Raw genomic sequence first — 18,385 nt, 5'->3', positions numbered from 1 at the left:
AAATAATAGAAGACACAGCACAGAAAGAGAATTCTGTTTAAACACTTGAACGGAGTTTTAAGTTGAGTTTTGCTTCTTTTGTGCTTAGTAAAGTAAGAACTATGATGAAAAGTTTTCCTGCAAGTATGGCACACGGCCATTCAACAAGGGGTAAACTGATGCCACAGTCTTTTACCTAGTGGCATCTTTACCAGTGTTCTTTTTTCACCATTTGAAACCTTTATCCCCCTGGCATAAATGGTCAAAGTTGGAGAGTAAATTGAAATATTACCAGCACAGGAAGGCAAAGAGATGTCTCACGAACAAAGTTTTATCACATTAACTTCAATTTCACTAGAAAATTTAGCTAGGAAATAAAAATGAGGTATTCAGCAGTTTCCCTGTGATGAGTACATTTAGCAGCGGTAAATACAAAGGAGAAACAAGAAGAATTTTGCATAATTGACCAAGGAAACACGATGCCATGAGTTCAGCTACACAGCCAATACACCCAGTTACAAGTTTGGCAGGAAAAATTCTCTCAAGTTCTATTCACGGTTGTGCATTTCAGAGCATTTCATTGCAAAGAAACCCAATATTTTCTATAATGAGATTGTGAAAAGTTTTACGTGTATTGCAAATCTTATGATGCCATCTGATGCCAACTGCAGCATGAAGGACTTGATGGCCACCTCAGCAATCACTGCAAACACAGCTACTTGGCTTTGTGTATGGAATAAATACGTAGTTACCAAGTAATAAGTGGTATTGCAAACTGAGTGAAGAACGAAACGAATTTAAAATATAAAATTAATCTAAATTCTTTTGCAGGAACGGCTAAGAAATCCAGCATTGGGAATGACTCTACCATTACTTGACCAATGGAACCATTTGAAACAGATTTCCTAATTGATGGCACTGATATTAAGAGCTATGCAGATAGCTTACACGCTGATATGTATATAAAGATATACAGTAGTCTGAAGCTCTTCAGCAGATCCAGGTGATACTGTTTCCTTGTTCATGCTCTTTTTGCTCATGGACATAATGGCTAAGCCTCAAATGTGGAAAAGATGTAGCTGACGCTCATTGGCAAGGTCAAAAACTACAAGAGCTGGCAGGGTGTGTGTTAGATCCATCTGCTTAGGCATATATACAAATTATTTGGCAAGGCATGGGAAATATCACAGTAATTTTGGATCAGATTGCTTTTAGATTGCCAGGTGGAAGTTGAAAGATTTTGATCATCTGTTGTTCACAAAAATGCAGTGACTTGTCCTTCTGAATGCAGACCTTGCTATGGACACCCACACCTTCGATGCCTCTACACTGGGGTACTCACAGTGCTGAAGAATTAACTATTTCTCTTGAGTCGTCTATCCCAATGGGGCAATCAAAATGTACCTTCTGAGCATTGCTGTTTATAAGACAATTAATATAACATGCAAAAGTAATTAATTTCATCCATTTCTAGTTATGAAAAAAGTTTCAGAATAAATCTGAATTTAGTTGGACAATTCTGACTTTTTTAGTGGTTTTTTTTTTTTTAATTATTATTCAGTAAAGTCGTTTGTATAGCTGTACTTATATTGACACAGCAATACAACAAAAAAGTTGCCTGCAGCTCACAAGTATCATGAGAAAGACTATTTGCTAAATGGCAGAGAAGCTAGATTCTGAAAAGAGGATCCATTGATATCGATGTTGTTGCCGCCCCCCTGCCATTTGGCTGATTTAACTCCCTCTGAGAACTTTCACAGCGTTAGTGTCTGAAGTAAAAATACAGATAACAGTTATTTATATCCCACCATCTTCAGGACTGTACAGTTCTCTTCTATGCCAGTCTAGTTTCACCTGGCACTTGATTAAACAATAATTGGGCATGGCAGCGGCACTTCTTAGTGACTTCCTTGTCCTTGTTAATAAATCACAATTGTCAATTTATAGCAAATTAGGCTAACTCTGCTCTCTTAAGCCTCATTTTATTTAAATCAGAAAGATTTATGATCCTCCAGGGTATAATACACCTTCCATTACCTCCGTAGCTAGTAATCAAGAATATGCCTGTCAAAGTCAAAGCGCAAGGATTCATCATATTATTTTTTAAAACCTCTGGTTCTTCTCCTATGAGTATGAAATCTAATTCTCAGTGGACATCTGGGGTTTATTTTGCAATTATATTCACTACCACGTAAATCCTGATCGTCCTTCTAAACCTCTCCTTACAGAGGCGCTTTAGGTTTCAATGGTCTTCTGGGCTTTTAATCAACGGCAGACGAGATGCCACTCATCCATCAGGGAGCGGATTCACACAGCACACAGCTGAACTGAGTCCAGAGGTGCCAAACCAGAAGGGGCAGGTGCTTCCAAGGTTACTCCATCAACCCCCTGATGCAGATCACTGTGGGAATGATTTTGGAAGATGTAGAACAAAACCAGAGACACTAAAAATAGTTGATTTTGCCCAGGCTTGCCTCTGTACATAAAATGCAACCCAAAATACTTGATGTGAAAAGACTTTGAATATTTTACGTGTAGTTTCTAATTCAACCACTATTTATGAATGAGAACAATGTTTTCAAAACACGTAAGGGCTTATTTATTTTAAAACACATATTGCAGTGACAACAAAACTTTCCCGCTCAGGCTATCAAAAGCTGATGGGTATTTTTTAAAATGAACACTGTAAAGAAGTTTTAAAGATGGGACACTTGTATAGAAAACACAATTCTATTAATAAGAAATAAGAAAATATAATTATTCTATGCTAAACTTATTGCTTAAGGTAATCAAGCTATGATTAACACTTCAGTTGTTGAATGCGGCTGCATGAAAGAGAAGGGACACATGACATGCAGGAACCCAATGAAACCTGATGTGAGGTAGGGCTTGTGTGATTAAAAACCCTTTGCAAAGCACTCACTAGATCTCTGAAACAAGCAGAGCTAGAGATGCTCTCAGAAGCAAACATGCAAATGAATTTTTCACGCTACTAAAGAGATCGAACAAGCAAGCTAGTCTGGCATTGTATCGTTTCCATTAACACGAGGGGTTTAGTCTCACATGATAAAGGAAGTTTTCTTTTCAGCTTAGCCTGCTTACAGCAACTTCCCCAACTCCATCATCCGCACAGAAAAGGGGAAAATAAGGCAATTACCCTCCTAGGACAACCTCTGTTCATGTCCTTGGACAACAAAAAAAACCCAAAAGCCATATTGTCAAGTACAGTCAATGGCAAGAAAGCCTCAAGGATAACAAATGATAGGCAGTCACAAGAAAATCTAACAAAAAGGATTTTCAGCTGTGACCAACTACTTCAACTGATTCCGTTATGTGGTGAGATGCAGAAAATTAAGAATTGGTTAAAGAGAACTTGATTAAGCAGATTCATAGCACCCAGCACTCACCTGAAAGACAGATAAACCACAGAGGAAGAAAAATTATTATATAGTGTAATAGGACTAGGCAAATGTAGGAACAAGAGCCTGAAATTCAGACTAAATGCCAACAAAAACTTCTCCTATATCCTGGGAAAAGAAAGATTGGAAGCCCGGTCTCTTTAGGCATTTAGAATTAGAGCAGAAAAACAGTCGTAAAAACAAAGCGGAGGGGAATAATCCCCGTTGGCAAAAGAATGAATGTGACGGTGCCCACCTGTGTGTGTGACACTATTCACCCCAACCGCTCCGCTACTGCTGGTGCCGCACTGAGCAAACACTGCAAACGCCTGAAGCTGCTCAGCATCTGCTTTCTTGCTGGCCTCACAAAAATAGAAATACTTCTTCAGAGCTGGCTTCATTGTTAAGAGCCCTCATTAGGACATGCCACACTAGATTACTGTGTTTTTTACAGGGCTTGCGGTGGGTGTATGCGTGCCTCGGCACCTTCAGCCAGCAACTGTGGTGGTAATCCCTCCTTAAGCCTTTCATCTTTATGCTCTTCTAGATGTAAATCTCATTTTCTTTAGACCTACCATAAGGAAAGGGCAAAAAGTAAGAAAAACAAATCTGACAGATACATAGTAAGTTATATGGAATGAGCATACACTGGAAAACACTGATTTCTGCAGCTTTTTTCTGCCCTAGGAGCATTACATGAAAGTATTACCACCTACTGCTGATGCTGGTGTTTGTCCTAAAAATCCATACACAAACATAGGTGTGCTCACTTTACTTGGCTACTCATTATTTCTCATCCCTACAGACTTTCTGCTTTATTACACTATGAGTGGAAAATGCTTCTTCAACATTCATTAGTAAGTATTTTAAGTGCGGTTAAAAGAAACACATAAAAACTAAAACACCCCAGATCACATAAACACACACACCAGGAGAATTTATCAGAATAAAAGTTCCAGGCAGAATCAGCTGCACTGATTTCTCCATATGAAAACTTGGCATTGAACTTAACATTCCACTGTCTGTCCCCCCGGCCCTGACACTGGGAGAGGAAAGAGGCCAAGACAAAGTAACATGTGAAGGCAGAGAGGTTTGCTCTCCTGTCTCACGTGGATCAGGGCAGGCTGGCTTAAGAGTTTCTTCCAATGTCTCTTTGCTTTTGCAGTTCCAACTGCGGGATTTATTAGTGCACTGACTGATGTGTATGAAGACTCATATGCATACATGGATAGATCCAAAGAAACAAAAGCACAGAGTTCCATTTCCTAACAGCATTAGCCTAACAAACTGGGCACGGGCTCCTGCACAGCTGGCACGCATCAGCAGCCAAAGTCTGCGCTCAGTTACATTCATATAACTCCACCCAAAGCAGCGTTAACTAGGTGAGAAACGCCCATTGGAATACACAGAATCCCAGAGTGTCAGGGGTTGGAAGGGACCTGGAAAGCTCATCCAGTGCAATCCCCCCATGGAGCAGGAACACCCAGCTGAGGTTCCACAGGAAGGTGTCCAGGCGGGTTTGAATGTCTGCAGAGAAGGAGACTCCACAACCTCCCTGGGCAGCCTGGGCCAGGCTCTGACACCCTCACCAGGAACAAGTTTCTTCTCAAATTTAAGTGGAACCTTAAGGTTCTAGTCTGCATCCACTGCCCCCTGTCCTATCATTGGTTGTCACAGAGAAGAGCCTGGCCCCATCCTCCTGACACTCACCCTTTATGTATTTATAAACATTAATACACTTGCACTGTCTCAGCCTCAAGCTGTAAGAGCTGCCCGGAATACCTGCACATGAGCAAACGTGACCATATCTACGTTTTAAGATCAGTCTACATTGAATACTCCTAAACCAGTCATTATTCTAAGATTGACACGCTGTTGATGTAATGCTACAGAAGTACACCTACAGGGCACAGTGCAAATACAGCAAACACCTTTTGCCCGTGTGCTCCAAGCAAACGCAAGGCCATGTGCACACCCCTGAGCAAACAGTCAGTGCAACACTTAACCCATGCCCATGGGATGGGCTCTGTGCTGATACAACCTGCTTATTACCTCTGTGCTGAGCAGCCGTGGCTTCTGCTCAACTACATCTATCCGCTCAAGTACTGGCACATTAGTTATATCTGTGTACAACGTGACAGACGTGAATCCTGAATATCCCAGAGACACTTTGTTCTGAGATTCTCCATTTCTAACCCTGTTTACGGGGATGAAAACCTGGCGCAGGGGGTGGGGAGGAGGAAGAGCCAAATTCCTAGCAGAACTTTGGAACCAGCTTCCTCACTAAATATCATTCTGGCTTCACTATAATGCCTCCCACCACAAGAGTCTGGCTGCAAAGCATACTGTCTCTCCAAAGCCCAAGAGCTTTACCCAGGATTTTTCCAATTGTATCTGTTATTCTGGATGACTGGTGAAATTGCTCGAAGCCTCAAGATACTGCAGCGATGCTAGAGAAGTGAGGACACTGGATGAACTCAACAGGGAGGTGAAGAGAGTTGGATAAAATCTACAGAGCGACTCCACCACACGCACGCATCAGCATCTGTTGCCTGAAGTGTGGGATATGCACTGTACTAATTGTACTTATCTTCACTTGCCGTTTCAGACAGCTTTCGGTAACAGCAGAACCCAGGCCTGACAAACATCCTGCACCCCAGCAGCTCAGGCTCCCATTTATCTGAGCAATCCAAGAGGCTGTGACGACGCCTGGGCAAGTATTGCACTTCATACTCCAGGCTGGCAACGTTCTTCCATTTCAGATAAAGCAACAGATGCATTTTAAGCTCTTTTGCCTCAGTTCTACAAACAACTCTTTTTGGGAGAATGAAAATTATTCTCCTTCATTTGTTACCTCAGTTTTAAGAAAAAAAAAAAAGTACGAAAGACACAAAAATCAGCCAAAAAATAAAAAAAGGGCATTTTCAGAATACAGCAATGGCAAATTACACCAAGTGATGGTTTCACTCACCTTCATTTTTACTACAGCTATTCAAGTAAATCCTCTCTCAATGGCTTATTGATTGCAAGTTTGATTATTCTCTTGAATTCTAATACCCATAAACTCAATTTTACAATATCAACAGGAATACACAAAAGCCACACACTGCAGGGTAAGTGAATTAGTATGGTACCATTATCTGTTCACCAGCCCCCAGCTGCACTCACACACACTTGCACTGCAGGTGGGCAGCAGCATTTAAAGCAGGAGAAAGCTTCATTTCTCTTCTTGTAATCATACTTCACAATCTAAACCACACGTATTATTTAAATAATCTTGCAAAGAATGCTATGGAGAAGAGGAAAAAAAAAATGGCTGGATAGTTACACCTCTGCCTGTGTTTAATAAGAAAACACAACTTTCATTACATGAGGAGACATTTCCTGCCACCCTGGAGCTCAAACTTGTGCCGCCTGCCAGTCGCTGTCGGTGACACTCTCAGCCCATCTCCCACCGTCTTTGGGGCTTTGACCCCAAGAACAACCGGAGCACACCATTTCAACCACAGTTTATCTACAGCGAGCACGGTCAGCGCCCGTTTTAAGGAAAGAGCAGCAGCAAAGATCAGCGCATCGCCTTCCCCACTGCTACGCGAGCAATCTGTATTCCTGTCCTCACAAGCCACCTGCCCGGCCACTGACCATCTCAGCTCAGGCGGTCCACGAGTTATCTCACTTTTCAGTTTACTCAAACCCATCACAGGCAGCGTTACACATCGCTAAAAGCCCCATAATGTATACATTCAATAGCAAAACTGTTCCTGTGAGTCATCATCAGTGTGATAGTGAAAAATAAGACTAAAGGCTTTTGTGACTAGAACTGACTGGTAGAAGCTCCTGATTCCATCAGGTACCAGTTTGGCAACTGGGAACTGAGGAGGTTTTCTGCTACATGGCCTACTATTTTTTTTCCTAAAGGCCAGCATGAGCATAAAAAGCACCCCAGAAAGTGGCCTGTCCCCGTCTGTCCCTTTCCAGGGAATGTGATAGAGCCATCAGCTCATTTGAATGAAAAATACTTGAAAAGGGGGTGTTTTTTTCACTTTATTGATGCACTCTTCCACACAGGATTTTTTCAAAATCTACATCAAACAAGGAAAAACAAATGCTGAGAGGGCAGATTTAGGGCAATTTATCAAGGTCTGGGAAATCGCTTCCAGATGGATAGAGCTGTTTGGTGCTGGCTGGTGAGAAGGAAGTAAGGTATTGTTATTGAATTAGCATGAACCTCTGGTGGAGAACCGCGTGGTAGATAGAGCGCTCCTTTCATATGGTTTGCATTTGGACCTGTCAAATTTCATTTTTACTCAAAAACCTGTGGTAAAGACACGCAGTTCTTTTTTTGCTTATTAAATTTCCACCACTTCTCCCCGCGCTGTTATCCAGTCAGTATTTTTAAACTCTGCCCTAAGTGCCATGCCTGGGTCTGTCTGCTCTTTGCCATGCTTGGATAACAGCTTGCTGCTTAAAAGCACACAAGTGGTTTTAGCTTTTGCATTCGCACACTGAATGTTATCTGAGGAAGTGTGCGAGACAGGAGAAAAGCTGGATGCTCTGTGAGATGTTTAAACTGAGTCACTTCAAGAGTTTATCAGAACCTTTCTAAGTAAAACAATGCATACTGAGGTCTAATGTACACTAGAAAGTGATTGCTAATATAACTAGAGGCTTATTCTTGATTATTCTTGTTAATAAATCTTCCCTTTGTAAGCATGCCTTCTAGCAGTTAAATATATCTATACAAATGCATTTGCTAATACAGAAATTCTGTTTAAAAAACCAACCAAACAAGCAACATAAACCAACCAAAGGAGACATGCCCATAACAAACACATTTCTCCTTTGAACCACCTGGATATCTGTTCCACCATACGTGCCCTGTAGAGTAAGGCATACACAAAGATTTATATATTTTCCTGCTAGTTTTGAAAGCTTTTACTTTTCAAGTTATCTCAACAGTCACCTAGTCTCATCTGACAAATTCAATCGAGCTTATGCTAAACGTCAAATTAAAATGACTGTTCTATTAACCTGAGGAGATAAACAGCCACAGTTTCCCTTATTGCAAAGACAAATCAATTGTTACCAATTAGTTTGTTTCAGTTGAATGAATTTTTGACAATGTGGTCTTTTAAGATCCTAGAACTAGTTGATATGCCAAGGGGCAGAAGGATTTTTAATTAAACTTCCAATAGCTTTTTCAATTATTTAAGACAATTGTTGTTATTCTTGAGTACCAAGCATGGGGGCCTTGGGGGAAAATAGAAGAAACAGAAGAAATGAGCTTTACATCTTCCCTTTTCCAATGTTCCAGGTATCTACCACAATTACTCTGTTACCATCTGGGATGTATCCTCAGCAAAGAGAAAAGGGAAATCGTGATATCATCAGAACCAGATAATTCCTAAATCCTATCTGAAGTGCAAGACATGGACACTTGTGCTTACTTCCCATATGTATGTCTGGTTTTGCCTTTTTTTCTTTTTTCCCCTATAGTTCTTACTACTCTGTGTTTTACGAGCATCTGTTTCAACTGGTCAAGGCTCTGCAAGAAATACTCAATGAGGCACACAAAATCACAGCCTACAGGATGCAACCTACTTTGTTTGCCATAACATCCAATCCCCCCCCGGGCTGTGAACAGATCATATGCCTCATTTATTACTTATACTTAATCCTCCAGCTACTGACTACTGAGTTGGATTTCCAGTTAGACGGACCCTAAAAAAAGTCTTGGTAGCCTTAAGCTTTCATGTTGCGGTGTTAACAATGGGAGTTATACATGGCTACCAAAATTTATATTACTTAATGACATGATTTTCCGATTTTGAAATGTGTTATCAAGAACCTGACACTGCATGCTCAAGATACTTGGTATCTATAGGATTTCACATCTGCAGATCACTCCATGGACATGAGCACTCAGAATTTAAAGACAGCTGGGCCAGTGGTTGTGTTTGATCAATTGGCACCTTTCCGCTTATGAGTCTGTGTGAGATGGATGTAAACTGGCAGGTACCAACAGTCTAGCACCATGGACTCCACTGGCCCTTAATTGTCATCTGAACTGCCTCCCCTTTGGCCTGGCAGCCTATTAAACGATCGTCTTGTTGCTGGCAAAAGAAAAGAAATGGAAAGGAAGATAGAATCACTTTGCCATTTCAAATGGATGTCTACATCACAGAATGCCCAAGGTTGGAAGCGACCTTTGGAGATCATCTAGTCCAACCACCCTGCTCAAAGTAGGGTCAACTACATCAAGTTGCTCAGGACGATCTGTACAGTCATGGCACAGAGAGAAAGAAACGTCTTTCCTATCGCACTGGATAAAATCTGTAGTGGGGCACAGCTGAGAGGTCACACACAATCTTCTTGGGCAAGGGATCTTTTGAGCCTAGTTGCCTGTAAATTTGACTCCTCGTGGTACAACGATTAAGGAAACAGAAGGGATGGGGAACACTTTATTGGTTTTCATGCGGTTCATTTGTAGTCATACCTTGAAGCCAAAAGGGCAGGTGCATTGATAAAACTCCACTGGATCATTGCTGCATGTCCCGTTGTTCTTACACGGATTGGAGAGGCAGGGGTTACACTTGGACAGCACGCTGATATCTGTCGGCTCTGGAAAAGCAAAACACAGTGTATGAACAGAGAACTGGACTGCAGAATTAACACTTCCCTTACGCACACAAGCACTGTTTCCGAATGCAGTACTGACCCAGTGTTGGCACAAATGCATACGCTGTGCGTGCAACTTCACACAACAGCATGGGTTTCCCAGGGATTAGAGAGATTTCAAGTACTTAAATCAAGTGCGAAGGAAGTCTCAATGATGCTTATATTCTCCTGGACATGCAAACGTCGGCTCTGAAAAAACATGCTGGGAATCTCCAGAGAGCGGTCTTTTATATATATATATGGCTTTCAGCAACTTTCCTTCTCTCAGTGCTGAAAATTCTGCAATAGCAACCCCTAGGGAATCATAACATGACATTTCTATGGCTGGTAACAAGAATGAAAGTGCAGATGCAACAGCAGAAATGAAAAACATGCATAAGAAAGATTTAGTTAGAAGCTTATGGGAATATTTAGGTGCAAAGTGTTCTACCATCCTTAATTTTAACAGAGTTCACAAGGTATTTTCTTCCTGTTCTGCCCAGGAGAATGATTATCAACATCCAGGTATCTCGGCAAAATGCAACAAAGACAAATATACAAAGACCTAAATGTATGCTGGGAAATACACATGGCCGTATTTAAACCACCTAATAAACCACATTTTTTAACACAACTCTTGCAGAGAAGTAGTAATGTTTGTGGCTGAGCAGGAGAATGAACACAGACCAGAACAATACTAAGTACATTTGGGCTACCAAGCCAATCAATATTTTGTTGTTGAGATTTTACAGAAAGCTGATTTCGGCAGTTATATTTACAGCTAAAGAAATGGTGATTTTGAAATGGCTATATTTCAAATATTAATGAGATAACACTTTTACATGTGAAAAAACCTCCAAACCTACCACTTCAAAAAGGCTTTAATTATATCAAGCAGTAAAGACCCTAAAATAATGTTATGTCATTTTCAAGGAAATATATATTTAAATAACATAAAATTGGTCCTGTGTTAATCAGAAGTGGGCACAGAGCTGCTGTTTTGCAGGATAAATGATAAGAAGGAGTAAACCATGAAACATCCCAAAAGAAAAGCAGCTTATACTTGATGTTAGAGGGAAGATGGAGCTCTAGAACGTAACCAAACCAGGGATGAAAAAATCCCTTCCAGCCAAGGATTTGCTTTGGACCATCCTGTGTGAGATACCAATATAAACCCTCATTATTAACTTGGAACACTTGCACAACAGCAACGGGGGGAAGAACACAACAGAAAGGGGGACCAAGGAGCCTCAGCTGCAACAGTCTGTTAACAGGGCACAGCTGACCGCAAACTGCAATAATGAGGAAAAAATACACAAGGAGTAACAAATAAAAAAAAAAAAAGAAATAAAAGACTGTTGTCATCCTCTTCTGTCTTTGCGTTTATGTCTAGCTAAATGCCACACATGTTTTTAACTTGCACAGGACAGCAAGAGGAAATAACGTCTGAATTCCTGGCACTGACGGGGGCGGAATGGGACATATCTGAGCTACTTTTGTCTTGAAGGTAGAATATACAAAGAATATAAGAAGGTAGCTCCTTGGAGAGCTCATGAGACAGGCAGCAGTGCTGCTCTTCTAGATTTAGAGGTCACTAAGCCAAAATGTGTTCTATTATTTATTTATTTTGCAATACACACACATATATTCTCCATTTATTCCTTTGGCATAGATCAAAGCTAATCAATGCAGGAGCTAATAGGAACTGTGTTAGTTCCTAGCAGTTAAGTAGTTCATTAGTTTGCCCTTGTGGATTTGATTTATAAATCCATACAGCAAAATGCCCTCAGCCCAGCACATTCCTCTCCTCTCCCGCATAATCAGGAGGGCAATTTAATAAAAAGCAGAGCTGAGTTTGCATGACTTGCACATTACATACTTCTACTTTCTTGGCTCTGCTGAGACATAACCTTCTGCTCAGTCACTGGCTAAAAACGTAATTTTAACAAGAATAAGTTAAACTCTACATTATTTTTTTAAATGTAAAAGTTACTGGAGGTCACAGAGGACGTGGGTGCAAACCCGCACGTGGCACCGCAATAAACCCCTGACGTCCAGATGGACGCGCACGGGGCAGTGGATCTTGAACGCGCACATGGGAAATATGTTCGGTTGGACTATCAAATCACGCGTTGTTTTTCAAAATAAATGTATTGTGACGAGAAAAGGTGAATTTTGCTATGGGCTGGAGCTCCTTGGAGTATGCTGCCACTCATCCTGACCATCAGCAGTTTCTGCTTGTCCAAAGATCAGCTCCGAATCAACGCTTTTTTCTCCTTTTCCATTCAGATAAAATGAGCCATGGGGACAGCTGGAAGAGTAGAAAGTCCACCAGCTTTCTAATAGATCAAACTAATATTTACATTAAAAAAATACAGCTGTCGTAGTCTGGATCACAGGTTTAACTCTTGCCTAAGAGTCGCTTGCTCAGTTTTGAGAGAAGTGAGCGTAACTATTGATATATCGCAGTTTCAGAATGAAGAACTCATCTAGATTCTGCTTCTCAATTCATTTTCAGATCCTGTTTAATATGTAAATACAATAATTCTCTTTGTTTCACTTCATGTGAACAAGTACATTATTTGGTGTTTTTAGTATTCAGGGTATATTTGTACTTCACATTTGAGAGACTATTATAAAGTCTGTAGTTCTGATAACTATAGTCAGAGTTTTGATGGTTTTGAGACTGACATTTCAACTAATTAAATTATAAGGTTACAGTTATTAAAAACATATTTGAAAGGACATAAAATTCAGCTCAAGCTTGGGAACTTGTGTTCTAAGCCCACTTCAACACCTTCATTTGTTTGTTCAGCAGTTTAATCCCAGCCTCTATAAAATCACTCTGCCAAGCGGTACTGTAAATGTGCACAGCACTCTGAGAGACATAAAACCAAGCTTTATGCCCTCATTTCCATTTCTAAAAGAGGCTACTGATCCATCTTTTCCACTATAAATATAGCTCCATCGTCACACACTTGCTGGTAACTTCTGTGAACCTCCAAAACTTTTTCTACAATATAAACATACAGGTATATCTTAATCTACATTCAGTAATAAGCTATTTTATCTACAAAAAAAAGTGTGCTCCTTATAATTTGTCTAACTGCTCTCTAATGCAGCATACTCCTACCACTGACTACCCCTCATTGCTAATAGCGGCACCTCAACCCTCTCCTGAGTGAATTGCATTTGGACATGAAACATTTTCCATAATCTACAGCTTCTGATACAGAGCTGACGAGGACAGTTTGCAGATCTTCAAATGAAAATGGACTTCTGGTAGATATTTGCTCTCCAGAAGAATTCTGAGCTAGAATCATAGAATCATTTAAGTTGGAAGAGACCTTCAGGATCATCGAGTCCAACCATAACCTAACTCTGGCACTAAACCACGTCCCTGAGAACCTCGTCTAAACACCTTTTAAACCCCTCCGGGGATGGTGACTCCACCAGTGCCCTAGGCAGCCTGTTCCAATGCCCGACAGCCCTTTCTGGGAAGAATTTTTTCCTAATATCCAATCTAAACCTCTCCTGGTACAACTTGAGGCTGTTTCCACTTGTCCTATCACTTGCTACTTGGGAGAAAATACCAACATCAGTTTCTCAGCTTTCCAGTAAATGTAGATAATAACTAGAGTGCTCTATGTTTTAAAAATAACCCTCGTTTTACCAAAGTTTTCTGGGGTAGGTAGAAGGCCAAAACCGATTTATTTGTTCAAATAAATCCTAACAATATCCTACATGCTACCTTGCCATGATATAATCTAGTGCGAGGAACACTAACTCTTCTGAGGTTTGCCGGTTTGCCTTCCAGTGGTGCAGTTCACCAAGCTTTGCAGAAGAACACTCAAAAATGCCACTTGGATACAATGTGATGGTTCAGAAAACGAAGGCTGAGCCCAACCGCCCCCCGAACTTGGTTTAAAACCAAACGCAAAGCACCGTAGATGAGGAAAAGCCCGGAGAGCGTCCCAGCTGGCTCGTACCTCTGCACTGGAAGTGGTGGGTGGGCGTCGTGAGCAGCAGCCTGTCCCCCATGGCGTCGGGGCCGCTGCAGCGCGCGATGCCCGGCTCCTTGTATCCCGCCTTCACCCACTCGGACAGCCAGCGCAGGTGGCAGTCGCAGTGCAGCGGGTTGGTACCCAGAGCCCTAGAGGGGTCAAACAACCAACAACGGTTATTTTGGCTCGCGAGCAAAGAAAACATCTCACCGAGGCACATTTGATTCCACGCTTTTACAGGAATGCTTCACTTCAAAATGTGGGAAAGATCTTCTGAGTATTCAGGAAGTCTCCTTGATTTATCTCCTTCAGTGTTCCCACTCTTTTCCTTTCTTCTGATCATTAGTTAGGGAGGTTGTATAAATGCCTAACAGCAAATCACTTTTCCAAACAACAAATCACTTTTCCAAACAATTGTGCTTGAGCAATGTTGCCAAACATGTTGCTTTCATCAAATTTATCACATTGGTTTCTTTTATTTCAATCTTTGGTCTTCAGCAGCATATTCTAACAGCAAATTGTATAATTTAGTTTGGATCTGATGACTCGTGTCAATGTCTCCTCACTAGATGAAAGATATAGAGGATACCACTGGTTTCACAACTGCAACTTGGTGTCTGTTAAGTTTGTTTCTGGCTTTGAAAATACATTTTCTGCTTAAGCCATCACTTCAGTTAGGTCATGTGGTTGATGTAGACACATTCTCATAGTGTAATTATAATTCCAAAGCCTTTTCATAATTCATAGCAACAAAACATAGAAAACAAAGCCTTTTACCTTAAATTTAGGTGCTGCCTTGACTCATACTATTTTTTTCTCTTAAGGAAAGTGTCTTTTCAGGCAATCAGCCAATTACAAAGCCCAGACTTCAGAAAAGTCAGTTTAAAAACAATTAATTTTTGAAAGTGTGAAGAAATGCATGTTGGACGTCTGAATTTATTTTGCTGAAAGTAAACGTAAGGCTTCAGCTGTACAATACTTAAATTGCCATGGGAAGAAAATTAACTAAATAAAGATTAGCATAGCAAAGAGCTACCAAAGAAACTGGGCTTTAGACTTCGCTATTTCTGCATATGTTACACACTATTTTTAAGATGGTATTTAAAACTCAAGCTTCTTTCAAATAAAAATGTATCAGACAGGATATTAAGACAGAAACCTCAGTAAATTTGTTGATATGTTTCTATTGGAGTGACTAATGAATCCACAGTGCCCTAGACAGATCCATAATGAGAGTTCATAGGTTCAAACCCTGTTTAGTGCTCATTAATCAAAATTAAATGTGTACTGCAGCACAGTATTAAAAAATAGCCTTCCATTCCTTCTGTAAATCCATTGCTTACAATAGAAAAAAACCTACTGGGTTGACTTTTTGACCCTGTAACTGTGATCAACTGGCTCACTTGTCCAAGGTCAAACAAAATACAGCAGTGAAAGCTGGACCAAGAAATTCACTTTAGTGTTGAGCAACTGCCACATATAAAGTGGGAGTGGGAGGACAGCGGAAAGCTAGTGCCATGTTAATTAATCTTTATAAAGGACATTAAAAATAAAGCTGCTCTACAGACACTAGGAATGATCACCAATAATGTTGTACAACTGCAGAAATTATCACAGGTATCTTTCCCTTCTTTTGTTTGTGGACGTTTTTTCCCTTCATTTCTAGGAACTACAGCGAATTCTTGTATTTTCATTCATGGCCTCTAGCATACTCTATTCCTTTGCCCATTATAGCAAAATATTTCCATAAGGTAAAAATATCCTGTGCTGTAATGAAATACCAACAGCAGCATTTTCAAAACGTTGTGCAAACCTTCCTCTGTCTCTAGTGAGGTCTATCAGCTATATAGGTTGTTATAATAATTGCATTACAACCATATGATGTTTACTATGTAGAGGAAATTTGGTGAACATTTTCTTGTAGGCTTTAAACAGCCATGGAAAAAGTGATTGAAGTATCCTGATCTCAGTTTTGTTCTTCCAGTTACAGACCAATTTAAAGCTATTACAGAAGACTCTGAAATCAATAATAAATAAACAAAATAATTCTTGGCAATTCTAGTGGTTAATCTGATGCCTTCCCCCAAATGATACTGATGCTGAAGGCCCAAGGCTGATCATCCTACTCATAGCCACACAGCTTGTACATTTAACATCCAATTTCATTCTCCCACCCGTTACGAATTTGATGAGCAGCAATCTCATGTATCATTTTAAAAATTATTCCACGTGCATGCTTTCTCCTTGAAGATCTACATATCAGGATGAGCGCAAAAATGAACTTCTTTTCAATCACGTATGAATAAGCACAGCTTCTTCTGGCATGTGAAGAGCAAAATCACTGTGCTTGCGAAAAGTTTCAGAATGCTCTTTAAGAAACTGGAGAGCACAACTGCACTGTAAAATTCAATTGTTCAGCTGTGCAAATTACACCCCAGACAGGTCTTATTTATTTTATGGATCCTATTTATTACTGTTCATTTGAGCTTTGTGTATTTTACATTTCTGGCAGCACATATATCTAAACAGATAGACTGCAGTGATTGTATTGGGCCAAAGGGGCTTTTATCACTCCCTAAGGTGAACAGTTTACCCAGGAAAATTGTATCTGCACTTCATTTCAAGTAAACCCCGAGGAAAATCTAAACAAATGGGGCATGATATGTTTATCTCTTGAGTTCTAAAAATACCCTCAGAAGCCAGATTCCCAGTATGGAAGGTGTCACTGCGCTTCCAAACGGAGATACAGGGCTTCAGCTCGGACAGACCCTCCTTCCAAAACAACAACCAAAATGAGCTGACGATGCCAGGAACGTGCTGAAGAAACACATTCTGTGCAAAACAAATATTTCCTCTGACTTGGATACCAAGCCGTAAGCATGAAACAGAGAAGGCTGTTTCTCAGTTGAAGGTGCAATTGCCTAAGCTGGTCACATATGATTTCTGTCCCAACCCATCTGACGTATCTTTATTTCTTACTGTCTAGAGAAAGACTGGGACAGCAAGCTGTTACACAGAAATGAAGAGTCTGAGGACATATCTGCTATCCAGAAAGTATGTAAATATGCACTGAACCTAGTGTTAAGTGTTCCGGAGGGCATGTTTAAGGTTGCAAGGAGAGGAAGAGAGACGTAAAGCCTATGTTAAATGTGCCTGTTTGTATGTCTCGATGTGGGCACATCAACATCAACTCACATGCACGAGAGCAGCATCAGAGCAGAAAATATCAACCCGGGAAACCAGTCATTCAGCAAAACGAGCAAGATGTGCCCAACCTTCTGATTACTTGAGGACAGTAATCAAGAAACATGCTACACAAAATTACTTTTCCTTTACATCTATTGACTAATAAGGTGCAGTATCACACATTATCTCAGCGAAAAAAACATCTTCTGTTCATTTTTTTGGCATCAACTGTTACACTTCAGGTTTATTTTGTGACAGTTGCAGCTCTTTGGCTCTACAGTTCTTTCATCAACTGAACTGTATTTAAAAATACCCTGGACCTCCACCAATACAATAGTAATTTCCTCAAATATCTGACACGTCTAATAATTTTTGCAAATTATGGAATGAAGTTTTAATGCCGTGAAATGACCAATTTCCACATGACTAAATATGTATGTCTGAAAGAGTGATTCATCAACAAGTTCATACACTGGCAACGCTTCACTATGCAAAACATATGACACTTATTAAGCAAAGAATTCACATTTGCTTAATATTTGTTCTTTGTGGGAGGTTTCCTGTCTCACTCAGACCATAACACACTCTGCATTTCACATAGATGATGCTGAAAGAAAGCCTTAAACACAAAGTCCACAGAAGAGGAAAACTGTCACATTTGCTCATTTGGGTTTCCTTAAGAAAATATTTTGGTAACTAATAACAACAGGTTCTAGGATTTTTTATTTCCTTTGAACAGACGTGCTATGAATATCCAGAGTAGACTATGGAAAGTGAGCAGGAAAACCAGAAAACCTATGCAGTCTGAAATTTGTATTAATACGCACTGTTTTATAAATCCGAGACTGTCAATCAGCCAGATGGCTCCAGACAGAAGTACTTACAGATGGGAAAGGGATATCAGGTCGTTGAAAGAACCTTCAGGAACACTGGAAATATCATTTCCATGGAGCGTCCTAGAAGAAGGGAGAAGCAGGAAGGCATCAAACCACAGGATTACATCTGCTCCCCACAAATGAAGGAATTGGTGCTTAAGAAAGATACTTAATTTTGTTCCGTTGAGAGTTTATATGAGCTTCACAACTCCAGAGCTTCCACACTTTATTACTTCTAGATGTTGACATTTAAAATGATGATACAATCACCGTCGCTGGTGACTAA

General features: G+C 40.3%; 1 protein-coding gene across 2 annotated transcripts in view; it reads right to left on the bottom strand.

Moving 5' to 3' along the window:
• Positions 1 to 18,385, bottom strand: part of SLIT3 (slit guidance ligand 3) — a 488,520-nt gene that overhangs the window by 61,901 nt on the left and 408,234 nt on the right. For both annotated transcript variants that reach the window (XM_065848802.2, XM_065848803.2), the window contains exons 25-27: positions 18,109 to 18,180; positions 14,024 to 14,187; positions 9,874 to 9,998 (exon numbers count right to left, since the gene is read on the bottom strand). In XM_065848802.2, the coding sequence (XP_065704874.1) occupies positions 9,874 to 9,998; positions 14,024 to 14,187; positions 18,109 to 18,180 (361 nt within the window). The remainder of the gene's footprint in view (positions 1 to 9,873; positions 9,999 to 14,023; positions 14,188 to 18,108; positions 18,181 to 18,385) is intronic.

Source organism: Patagioenas fasciata, chromosome 14 (genome assembly GCF_037038585.1).
Source record: "Patagioenas fasciata isolate bPatFas1 chromosome 14, bPatFas1.hap1, whole genome shotgun sequence".
Lineage (NCBI taxonomy): Eukaryota > Metazoa > Chordata > Aves > Columbiformes > Columbidae > Patagioenas > Patagioenas fasciata.
Note: the sequence above shows the minus strand (reverse complement) of the source record. Positions and strands in the feature narration are given on the sequence as shown.